Here is a 12,628-nt window from a genome sequence, read left to right on the forward strand (position 1 = left end):
TGAAATGTTATTGAGGGTAGGAGGAAATGTGGAGTGATTAAATCAGCTATGATCTTAATGAATGGTGGAGCAAGCTCAAGGTAATGAGTGGCCTACTCCTGCTGCTAATTTGTATAAGAGTGACGGATTGAAATCTAATTGTTGCTTGACCTGGAGTCAGCAAGCACAGGAGTGACAGGGAATGACACTCACTGTAAGTTAAGACATGGGGCATTAGATAACCTCAGGTTTATGCAGGATGGAGTGTGAGACACCATTCAGGAGGGCATTTAAATAGTCAAGTCTATGGGTAGCAAAGAGCATGGATAAGATTTTCAGAAGCAGATGAGCTGAGACAGCAATGAAGTTGAGAAATATTACGGAGGTGAGAGTAGATGGTCTTAGAGATGGCATGAATATGTGTTTGGAATCTCAACTCAGGATCTAATGTAACAACAAAATTGCTAATAGATTAATCGAATCTCTGCCTGTTGCCACAAGAAAGGATGGAAACAGTATGTGGGAAAAGGTGTTTAGAGCATGGACCAAAAACAATGGCTTCAGTCTTCCTGATGTTTAATTGGAGGATGTTTCTGCTTATCCTATACTGGATATTGGATATTGGATAAACAGTCTGACAATTTAGCAACAGCAGAGACATACTGCTGAGCTAGATCTGAGTGTCATCAGTGCACATTGCTAAGTGGATGATCTATCTAGGTTTCCAACATCATGGATTGAACCCAGGTCCCTGGCACTGTGAGGCAGCAGTGCTAGCCACTGACCCACCGTGCCACCCTGTGAAATGGAAGTGACTGCCCTTGCTCAGCATAACATCAAGTAACCCCTTAGCAAAACTTGAGTCGCTATTGTAAATTGGGAAACTACATTATAAGATATGACAGTAGAAAGGGAATAGTTAAGATTTATAGAAATACTACATAATTTATGACAAAAATATATTCTTTCAACGTACAAAATCCTATCAAGGAAATGGTTGCAACTGTGACTAACAAAAGATATCAGGGATAATATGAAATCAAAGAATGAGGTCTGGAAAGTTGACCAAATAATGGCCATCATGAGAAGTGGGAGCATTTTAGAAGTCTGTAAAGGAGGACCAGAAAAAAAAATTAAGGGGAACAAAGTAGGAAAGTAAACTCGTGATAAGATGTATAGTTTCTATAGGAATAGTGGGAAAAGGTGGCATAGTGGTAATGTCACCAGACATTAGTGCTCCGAAGAATGAGGCTAATGCTGCAGGGCAGGTAATGGCCTGATGGTATTATCAGTGGGCTATTAACCCAGAAACTCAGTTAATGTTGGAGGGACACAGATTCAATTCCCATTGTGGTAGATAGTGGAATTTGAATTCAGTAAAAAGAATCTGGAATTAAAGATCTAATGATGACCATGAAACCATTGTCAATTGTCAGGAAAAATCCATCTGGTTCACTGATGTCCTTTAGGGAAGGAAATCTATCATCCTTACCTGATCTGGCCTACATTTGACTCCAGACCCATACTGTGGGTTGACTGTTAACTGCCCACTGGGCAAAGGGATGGCCAATAAGTGTTGGCCTAGCCAGAGATGCCCGTATCCCGTGAGTGAATTTAAAAGAAATGGGTTTGAATCCCATCACTGCAGATGATGAAATTTCAATTCAATAAAGGTCTGAAATCAAAAGCTAACCCAACAGCAACCACATAACCATTGTTGATTGTTGTATGTGGTACTATCTGATTCACTAATGTCCTTTAAGGAAGGAAATCTGTCATCTTAACCTGGTTTGACCTACATGTGACCCACAGTACTGCTGTTTGCTCTTAACTGACCACTGAAATGACCACTTGCTTTGAGGGGCAATTAGAAATTGGGAATAAGTGCTGGCCCAGCCAGTGATGCCCACATCCCATGAACAAATTAAAAAAAAAAGATTAGCAACAACAAAGGTGGGTCCATTATAAGCAGAGTCAGGAAATTTTATAATGAGGAAGTAGGACAAGGCACATAAACTAAACAAGGTGTAGAGCTGATGAACACAGCAGGTCAGGCAGCATCAGAGGAGCAGGAAAGCTGATGTTTTGGGTCTGGACACTTCTTCAGAAAAGAGGGAGGGGAAGGGGACTCTGAAATAAATAGAGAGAGGGGGAGGCGATGATGGAAGGTAGATAGAGGAGCAGATAGGTGGAGAGAACACGGACAGGTCAAGGAGGCGGGGATAGAGCCAGTAAAGGTGAGTGTAGGTAGGGAGTTGGAATGGGGGTTGGTCAGTTGGAAAGGAGAGGTGGGTAGGTGGGAGGGAAAACGGACAGGTCTAGGAGGTGGGAATGAGACTAGTAGGTAGGAAGTGGGGGTGGGGGTTGGTCAGTGAGGTGGGAGGAGCAGATAGGTGGGAGAAAAGACGGACAGGTCAAGGAGGCGGGGACGAACTGGGCTGGTCTTGGGATGACGTCGTGGTGGGCAGATTTTGAAGCTTGTGAAGTCCACATTGAGACCATTGGGCTGCAGGGTTCCCAAGCGGAATATGAGATGCTGTTCCTCCAGCCTTCGGGTGGCATCGTTGTGGCACTGGAGGAGGTCCAGGATGGACATGTCATCCAAGGAGTGGGAGGGGGAGTTGAAGTGGTTTGTGACTGGGACTGAACAGTCTCCCAATACCACCATCCTTCACTTGGCTGAGTTAGTTCTCACTTTGAACAACTTCGCCCTTAACTTCTTTCACTTTCTCCAAGTAAAAGGTGTCATTGATGCTGCCAAGTAAAATTATGTCATTGATGCTGTTTTTTGCTCTTGTCTGGAATTGGAAAAAATGATCGGTTTTGCTTTCAATTTCCATCCTTCTCTCACCTTCTTCACTTAGTCAACACTGACTCTTCCTTCCCTTCCTTGTGAAATAACCCCAGAGAGGCCAGTATCCCATCATTTAGTTACCCTGTATTTACAAGTGGAGAGTCCTTGACACTGATCTAGCTTCCTCAGAATTAGGTCTCAGAGTGAACAGGACCTCTGACATTCCTGTTTATATCTGTCAGCCATGGGGTCCCTGATTGGATCAGATTTATAGCCCCAATCAGGGAACTCTTATTCTATGAAGTTTACCTAGCTGAAGCTGTTACAATCACTATCCTTGACTTCACTGTTTCCATTTTTGTGGTCAACTAATATAGCTTATAAACTCACTAATTCCCACAGTTACCTTGAGTACACTTCCCCTCATAGCCTGCTTCCTGCATGGAAACCATTCTATTCCCTCAGTTTTTCTATCTCCATGGTATCTTTTCTGATGATGCCCTTTCTATAGGGGTGCCTCTGACATGTTTTGTCCTTTTTCCTCAACCAAGGCTTCCCCTTCACTTTCCACTCCACCAGTCGCCATATTCAAATGATCATTTCTGCTATTTCTGTCGCTTCCAGCAGGACACCGCCACGAAGCAACAGTAAGCAACATTTGGAAAGGCAAGGGATTGAGCAGGGATAGTCAGCATAGATTTGTTAGCGTGAGGTCCTGTATGACTAATTTAACGGAGTTTTTCAAAAAAAATTACCAAATATATTGACGAGGCTGGTGCAGTTGATGTGGTTTACATGGACTCTAATAAGGCCTTTGACGAGGTCCCACATGGAAGGTTGGTCCAAAAGGTAAGAGTCCATGGGATCCAAAGTTGGCTTGCAATTAGGCAAAGGGTGAGGGTGGAGAGTAGTTTTTGTGCAGCAGTATACCACAGGGATCAGTGCTGGGACCCTTGTTGTTTCTTAAGTACATTAGCGACTTGGATTAGAATGTAGAAGGTACAATTAGTAAGTTTCCAGATGACACAAAAATTGGTGGTGTTGTTAATAGTGAGGAAGATGGTTTGCAGCTACAGTCTGATATTGATCAGCTGGTAAATTGGGTAGAGCAATGACAGATGGAATTTAATCCTGATAAGCATGAGGTCTAATAAGGACATACACAATGAATGGTAGGTCCTGAAGGAGTTCTGAGGAACAAAGGGACCATGGTGTACAAATCCATAGATCTCTCAAGGTGTAAGCACAGGTAGACAGAGTGATGAAGAAGGCATATGTGATCCTTGTCTTCATTAGCTGCGTCATAGAATAAAGGAGCAAGGAAGTCTTGTTACAGTTTTATAAAACATTATAACCTCACGTTTATCCACATTATACTTCAGCTGCCATGCAATTGCCTGCCCACTCAACTTATCCAAATCACACAGAAGCATTTCTGTATCCTCCTTTCAGTTCACTGTCCTATCCAGTGTTGTGTTGTCAGGACACTTACAAATGCAATTTCTTTTTTAATAAATTCCAGTAAGTTCATGGTCACTATTTTCAGCTTTTCATTGTAGATTTCATTTAACTTCCTGGTGTAAATTCTCAGCAATATAAATGCAGTTGTTATTGACTCAGTATCAAGGGGGTGGCATGGTGGATCAGTGGTTAGCACTGCTGCCTCACAGCACCAGGGACCTGGGTTCGATTCCACCCTCAGGTGACTGTGTGGAGTTTGCACACTCTTCCCGTGTCTGCATGGGTTTCCTCCAGGTACACTGGTTTCCTCCCACAGTCCAAAGATGTGCAGGTTAGGTGGATTGGCCATGCTAAATTGCCCATAGTGTTTAGGTGGGTTATGAGAGGATGGGTCAGGGTGGGATGCTCCAAGGGTTGGTGTGGACTTGTTGGGCCAGAGGGTCTGTTTCCACACTGTAGGGATTCTATTCAATGATTTGATGTTCCATGATTAGAGTTTACATGTCTCATGCTGCTTCAAACTCACAAACTATCTAATAGATGCAGATATTCACAACTTATATCTTTTTATTTATTTGTGGGGTTTATTTGCCTTAATGGCAACCCCAGCATTTGTTCTCCATCCTTAATTACCTGTGATAAGGTGTTGGTGACCTGCCTTCTTGAAAGCAGGCATAGAAGTTTGAAGTAACTGAGACCACTTTAGAGTCACTCTTGGGTCTTGAGTTACCCATATGTCTGTCAGAGCAAGAATGAAAGATATCCTTCTCAAAAAGACATTGTGATTGAAAGAAAGAGGCATTGAGGCACAGAGCTAATAATATCCCAATATTCCAATGACTAGAAGCGTTGGCCTATCTGATACATGGGACAATCAATTTTGCATTGTGCAGTGGTTTAGATTCTATGCATTTCAGTTAAAGATATTAATATTAATGATATATTTATGTGCATGAGACAACAATATGGACCTCCAGCCTTTGAGGAATGTTCAGCACACATCTGCCCCCATATAAAGTTGAGATTTTTAATGTCTTCTTAGAGTTGTACCGCCCATTTCAATGCTATACTCAAAACCGTAGAGGAAACTTACTTTCTGAGACAATAGACCAAAGTAGCCACAAAGATCACGAATAAAATGAATGCCACCAGACTCAAAGCTGTGAGTACATAAGGAGACAAATATTAATCACACTCAAAATAAGATGATCTGCATCAAGAAACTGCAAAATAAAGCAAATGCTAATTTTCAAATGCGAATCCATTATGTACAGAATCAGAAGAATTTCTAAGGAAATGTCAGAGAAACTGAACAAATACTTGTGTCTGTCTTCACAGTGGCAAGTATTAAAAACATCCCAGAAATAATGGGGCTTCTGTAAGTAAGGGAATGCAAAATATGAGTATTAGTTTAATAAAAGAGAGAAATTAATAGACTTAAAACAGATCAGTCCCTTGGACTGATGACCTACATCTCGGAGGTGACTGTCAAGATAGTAGAACCATTGGTGGTCTTTCAAAATTCTGTAAATTCTGAAATAATACCTGAAAGATTTGAAGGTGGAAAATGAAATTCCACTACCTAAAAAAACAGAGAGATAGACTGGGAACTATAGATCTCTTAGCCTAGCATCAGCTGGAAAATACTAGAATTTATAATAAAGAATGTGATAAAAAGACACAGAAAATAAAGTTAGAAATGGGCAGTGTGAATTATGACAGGGAAGCCATATTTTATAAACCTGTAGGAATTTTTTGAAGACTAACTGATTGGATAAATAGGAACCGGTTGATTTGTTTTTAGATTTTCAGAGGCTTTTGGTAAGGTTCAGCATGAGAGATTGGTAAACTAACTTACAACATACAGGATAGGGACGAATATACTAACACAAGGAGGCTAAGTGAGTGGGCAAAAAATTGGCAGACAGAAAACAGTGTGGAGAAATCTGAGTTGATTCACTTTGGTAGGATAAACAGAAATACAGGGTATTTCTTAAATGGTGAGGGGCTAGAAAGTGTTGAACATCAGAGGGACTTGGATGTTCTTGCTCATGAGACACTGAAATATTGCGTGTACAACAGGAACTTAAGAAGGCAAATGTTATTTTATTTAATCAACCTGTTCAGATAGGTTATACACATAACCAGGGCATGAGGGACTTAAACCCAGATCTACTGGACCAGTTGTTCCTTCCATCATATGGTTGGGAGTGGGGATATGTGCTGATGATTACACAACGTTCAGATATAACAAAACCTGAACAATACCCAGGCTTGAGCTGACAAGTGGCAGGTAATATTAATGCTACACAAATACCAGGCAGTGACCATCTCCAGTGAGAAACAATCTAACCACTGCCCCTTGACATTCAATGGATATTACCAAAACTAAATCCCCCACAATCAATAGTAGTTGTGTCCCTACCTCTAGACCAGGAGACCCTGGTTCAAGCCCCATCTGATCCAGAGGTCTGAACAGCTTGATTAGAAAATAAATGTAAGACTGAGTAATTAATAAACTCTATCCACAAATAATGAAGTTTTTGTCTTGCTGGATCTTTAAAAATAACCTAAAGGTAATTTCACCTTATGTGATTTTCAGGCTGTTTTGGGACACAAAGTACTGAACAAGTAATTTGGTAATTTTTATCCTTCCTGTGTTCTGTGCAGAAAAGGGACAGGAAAATGTCTAATCCATGATGCACCCTTCCATCATGTGAGGTTCAATGTTGGAAGCAGATATTTTAGTAATTAACGCCGATGGGTAAATCCATTCCGAAAGAGACTCTCAATTACATTTCAAATATCTTTGTTTATAATTGAGTTTTCTTGTGCATAATCAAAGTCAAACACATTGTTTTGCAACCAAAAACACCATGAATTTATTACATACCCAAACTGCATGCTATGATCCATCATAGAATCATATTATAGGCCAGTGGAGAATAAAGTGAGATTGGGGTTATCTTCTCAGAGTTGGTCTAAATGCAATGTTGTAACTTTGCTGGAAGTATAATGTAAATGTACAATGTATATAAAAAGGTTTTCCAACGAAGTAATGATATCAGAGCAGGAATGGTCTTAAGGAAATGCCTGGTCATACCCTTTGCCAGCTAGTGAGTGCAGATAGGTAGTATCTCTGTACAATACATCGCAAATGCATCTGGTATATCAATTTAGTCTGAATAGGTAGAACTTCTAGGGTAGAAGGTTATGGACTCCAAAAATTTATAGAATTGTTACAGTACAAAGGGAGGTCATTTGCCCCATCATATCGACATCTGGTCTCTGATTGAAAATCTCATCTACTGCCATTCCTTCTTTGTGACGTTCCCTCACATTCTTTCAGGTTACAATCTAATCCCATTTTGAATGTCTTCATTGAACCTACCTTCACCAGACTCTCAGGCAGTGCATACCATACCCAAACCTCTTACTGCATGAAAAACTTTGACATATCTGTCAAATCTCCTCTCAGCCTACTCATCTGTACAGAAAACAATCCCAACTCTTCAATCTATCTTCACAACCAAAGTGCCTCAACAGTGGAATAATTCTCGTGAAACTTAAGATTAATGTCCCAGTTTAAGCAATGAACCTAACACTCAAGTGAACTAGTGAGAACTGCAGAGTCTACTCTTCAGATGAGAGATCAAACAAAGGTCCTGTCATTGGAAACTAGGAGTGTTGGATTACTTTTGAAGATGAACAGAGAGTTCTCCCAGTGTTTTCACCAGATTTCCTGCCTAGGACACTACCACCAACATTTCACTGCCCCCCTTCCCCTCCCCCAGGTTATTCATCCTGTTCCTGCCCTGGGAAAAGTCCAAGGAGGGTCCAGAAAAGATTTACCAGGACGTTGTTGGGACTGGAGGATTTGAGTTATAAGGATAGGCTGGATAGGCTAGGACTCTTTTTACTGGAGTGTAGGAGGTTGAGGGATGACCCTATAGAGGTTTATAAAATCATGAGGGACATAGATAAGGTGAATAGCAAAGGTCTTTTCCCCAGTGTGAATGAGTTCAGAACTAGGGGGCATATTTTTAAGGTGAGAGGAGAAAGATTCAGAAGGGACCTGAGGGGCAACTTTTTCACACAGAGGGTGTTTCATTTGTGGAATGAACTGTCAGAGGAAGTGGTAAATGTAGGTACAATTACAACATTTAAAAGACATTTGGACAGGTACATGAATAGGAAAGGTTCAGAGGGATATGGGCCAAATGCAGGCAAGTGGGACTAGTTTAGTTTGGGAAACTTGTTTGGCGTGGACTTGTTGGACCGAAGAGTCTGTTTCCGTGCTGTATGATTCTATAACTCAATGATTCTTAGAGAATGAAATAATGGTTGGGGCTTTTTGTGGGTTTTAAGCATCCAAATTTTAATTTCCTTGAACTGTCCTCATCTGGAAGCAGAATTAATTGTCTCATGATCTTGCACAACACCTCAAAACTGTAGAACATCTTCCTCAATGCTTTATTATCACTGAAGCACTACTTCTAGATTTGCCTTGCCATCTCTTCCTTGTGAGTATAGAAACAAAAAGGCTACACCAGTCTGTGTGGGCATTTACCCTCCAACTTAAGTTTCTCAATCTAAAATAGTGATGATAGAATGAGAGAGGAATATTGGTCAAGGCCCTGTTCCTCAAAATGAACCTTTGGAATATCCATTCTGACAAGACAGGATGTGTTGGTTTCTCACCTAAGGATGCCATTTCAAACGTTACAACACTTTGGCATTTTACTTAGATTTTATCGCATGTGTAAATTAATTTTCATTTCATAGAATCTCACCCAAAAAGATAATCAAATTGCTGGAATCTTTGGAACTCTTCTCTGTAGTACAGAGCGATTCTGAGGAGGGGGTTGATTGAGGGATTGAATCAGTTGAGGTTGACAAAAAGGTATTTGTTTCCCAAGGTACCAAAGTTCTGCTGTCCAATGGGGTGATGGATTCAAAGCTGAATTCTGTTCCATTGTTCGTGTTTGTGTGACCCAGATCTGTTAATGATGTTTCTGTTGGATTCATGAACTGGACTACCTGTTCAGTTGACAGCTCACAAGTATTCATCTTCTTGGCATCTAGAGAAAGGACAAAAGTAAAGTTAGAATTAAATAAAGATTGCACAGCTACTTACTGATTTGTTAAAAAAGATATAGCTGCGTAGAACATAGGAGACATCAGCTTCTTGAGCATGTTCCTTAAATGTTTTTAGAAATTAAATCATTTGCTGTGGGTAAATCAACAACGCTGTTAGGGAGGGAGTTCCAGGACTTTAACCTAGTGACGATACATTTCCAAGTGGTGAATTGCTCGGAGGAGACTTGCAGGTGGTGGTGTTCCCATGTAACTGGTGCCCTTGTCCTTCCAGATTTTAGTGGTCCTGGGCTTGGAAGGTGCTGTCTAAGGAGTCTAGTGAATTTCTGCAGTGCATCTTGTAGATGACACACAATGTTGCTCCGTGCATTGATGGTGGACAGCGTTCTCACTAATTTTCTTTTCTTCTGCAGTCTGTGTGTGGCAGTGACATCTGTAACAGGAAGTCAAGGCCGCAAATGATGACAGCACATCGATCTCTGTACATGGATATTTGGAGGTTTTCAAACAAAGATTAGAAGTATAATCCCATTATTCTCAAAACACTTCTTTATAAATGGAGAAGACAAACAACAAATTATTCTTGTATCCAAAACACACCGCTGGTACAGTACCCAAAAACACTACCCATATACTACTCTCACTAGAGTCCCTAACTCTAGCACCCTGCTAAGTTTAAAATGCTTACTTTATAGATTGTGACTTCATTAACTTCTTCTTGGGGCAATTCATGCATCTCAGCTTAATCTACTCAGCTTTAGTGAACCTTTTCAGGGTTTTATTGTAATACCTCTAGTTTAGGACTAACACTAACTCTAATCTAATTTCACTATATCCTTTTCTTCTCCAGAGCACCGGTCTATGCAGCTATTATCCTTGGATTTCACAGGATTGTTCAAAACTCAAAGTAAATCTAAAATTTGACTCTCTCTCTAAACTATGGATATTTTCCCTAAGCTAAAGAAACATCTCTCCTGACCTTCTAAACTGGAGCTTATCTATCTTGCTGGGTTGTAAATCCCACCAGTATACACAAAAACCCATTAATTCTAAAGCTAAGCCTTAAAAAACTGTTTTAAAAGAAATCACCCTGGGTTAGAGTATACTTACAACTTAATAATTAGCTTCAGACACACAAGAAAATCCACATCTTTCACCAAACCAGAATCTAAGAACTCAAACTTGCAATAAATTATATTAAAAATAAATGTAAATCACACATTTTTTATCACAATGCACTGAGGCCAATATATTTTTCTTGCGGTGTGGTGCCCATTACATTTGGTGGACAGTTTTCTTGAAAGTGAATGCAAGTAATTGAAGCAAACCAAGGAACTTCAGTCTATTCTGTGCACTTAATGAGTGATTGCATTACTAGTATTTTAATCCCAATTTTTTTGTCCTTTCTCAGATCAGCCTCAGTAATTCTCACACTGTCTTCTGGATTAGGAAACTGTGAGTTCAACATAATAACATCGAGAATTTATGGCACATATGGATGGTTATTTAGCCCATCCAATAGTATTCCTAGTTGGCTTCTAACTCTTCCAACCCTGGCTCATAACCTTGAGTGTGGGGTCCTTAACTAGCCTTAGGGTGACTCACAAAACAACTGGATGAATACTCCAGGATCTTAATCCTGACATGAAATGGACATAAGCACAAAATAAGATCACACTGTAACCTTCAACTCACCTTCAACTAGGATGCCTGATGCAGGCCCTGGATTTGGGCCTCAGGCCTCATTAACATAAACAATTATGTTTGGTTCCTCAGGAAGCTTATCCCTTTTATTTTCATCAATGTCAGGTTGCCTGGCTTTCTCTGAACTCCTCCCACTCTATTAGCATTATATTGTTTGAAATCCCACTTTGGGATTGACATCTAAACAGGATTTCTGCCATATTGTGAGATAACAAGGTGTAGAGCTGGATGAACACAGCAGGCCAAGCAGCATCATAGGAGCAGGAAGGCTGATGTTTCGGGCCTAGACCCTTCATCAGAAATGGGGGAGGGGAAGGGTTTCTGAAATAAATAGGGAGAGAGGGGGAGATAGGTGGAGAGGAAACAGAAAGAGGCGGGGATGGAGCCAGTAAAGGTGAGTGTCGGTGGGGAGGTAGGGAGGAGATAGGTCAGTCCAGGGAGGACGGACAGGTCAAGGGTGCGGGATGAGGTTAGTAGGTAGGAAATGGGGGTGGGGCTTGAGGTGGGAGGAGGGGATAGGTGGGAGGAAGAACAGGTTAGGGAGGCGGGGATGAGCTGGGCTGGTTTTGGGATGCGGTAGGGGGAGGGGAGATTTTGAAGCATGTGAAATCCACATTGATACCATTGGGCTGCAGGGTTCCCAAGTGGAATATGAGTTGCTGTTCCTGCAACCTTCGGGGCATTGTCGTGGCACTGCAGGAGGCCCAGGATGGACATGTCGTCTGTGGAATGGGAGGGGGAGTTGAAATGGTTCGCGACTGGGAGGTGCAGTTGTTTATTGCGAACTGAGCGTAGGTGTTCTGCAAAGCGGTCCCCAAGCCTCCGCTTGGTTTCCCCGTTGTAGAGGAGGCCACAATGGGTACAGTGGATGCAGTATACCACATTAGCAGATGTGCAGGTGAACATCTACTTGATGTGGAAAATATTTTGGGGCCTGGGATGGGGGTGAGGGAGGAGGTGTGGGGGCAGGTGTAGCACTTCCTGCAGTTGCAGGGAAAAGTGCCGGGTGTGGTGGGGCTGGAGGGGAGTGTGGAGCGGACAAGTGAGTCACGGAGAGAGTGGTCCCTCCGGTAAGCAGATCAGGGTGGGGAGGGAAAGATGTCTTTGGTGGTGGGGTCGGATTGCAGATGGCGGAAGTGTCGGAGGATGATGCGTTGGATCCGAAGGTTGGTGGGGTGGTACGTGAGGATGAGGGGGATTCTGTTTTGGTTGTTATTGCGGGGACGGGGTGTGAGGGATGAGTTGCGGGAAATGCAGGAGACACGGTTGAGAGTGTTCTCGACCACTGAGGGGGGGATGTTGCGGTCCTTGAAAAACGAGGACATCTGAGATGTACGGGAGTGGAATGCCTCATCCTGGGAGCAGATGCGGCGGAGGCGAAGGAATTGGGAATAGGGGATGGCATTTTTGCAGGTAGGTGGGTGGGAGGAGGTGTATTCTAGGTAGCTGTGGGAGTTGGTGGGATTGAAATGGATATCGGTTTCTAGGTGGTTGCCCGAGATGGAGACAGAGAGGTCCAGGAAGGTGAGAGAGGTGTTAGAGATGGTCCAGGTAAACTTAAGGTTGGGGTGGAAGGTGTTGGTGAAGTGGATG

General features: G+C 42.0%; 1 protein-coding gene and 1 long non-coding RNA gene across 2 annotated transcripts in view; one reads left to right on the forward strand and one right to left on the reverse strand.

Moving 5' to 3' along the window:
* The window catches only part of LOC125485203, a 34,320-nt gene that overhangs the window by 15,895 nt on the left and 5,797 nt on the right, over nt 1-12,628 (forward strand). The window lies entirely within an intron of this gene.
* lyve1b (lymphatic vessel endothelial hyaluronic receptor 1b) overlaps nt 1-12,628 on the reverse strand; it is a 44,550-nt gene that overhangs the window by 5,005 nt on the left and 26,917 nt on the right. Inside the window, exons 4-5 of the mRNA XM_020522334.2 lie at nt 9,028-9,315; nt 5,328-5,394 (exon numbers count right to left, since the gene is read on the reverse strand). Of these exons, the coding sequence (XP_020377923.1) occupies nt 5,328-5,394; nt 9,028-9,315 (355 nt within the window). The remainder of the gene's footprint in view (nt 1-5,327; nt 5,395-9,027; nt 9,316-12,628) is intronic.

This window comes from Rhincodon typus, chromosome 17 (assembly GCF_021869965.1).
Source record: "Rhincodon typus isolate 14 chromosome 17, sRhiTyp1.1, whole genome shotgun sequence".
Lineage (NCBI taxonomy): Eukaryota > Metazoa > Chordata > Chondrichthyes > Orectolobiformes > Rhincodontidae > Rhincodon > Rhincodon typus.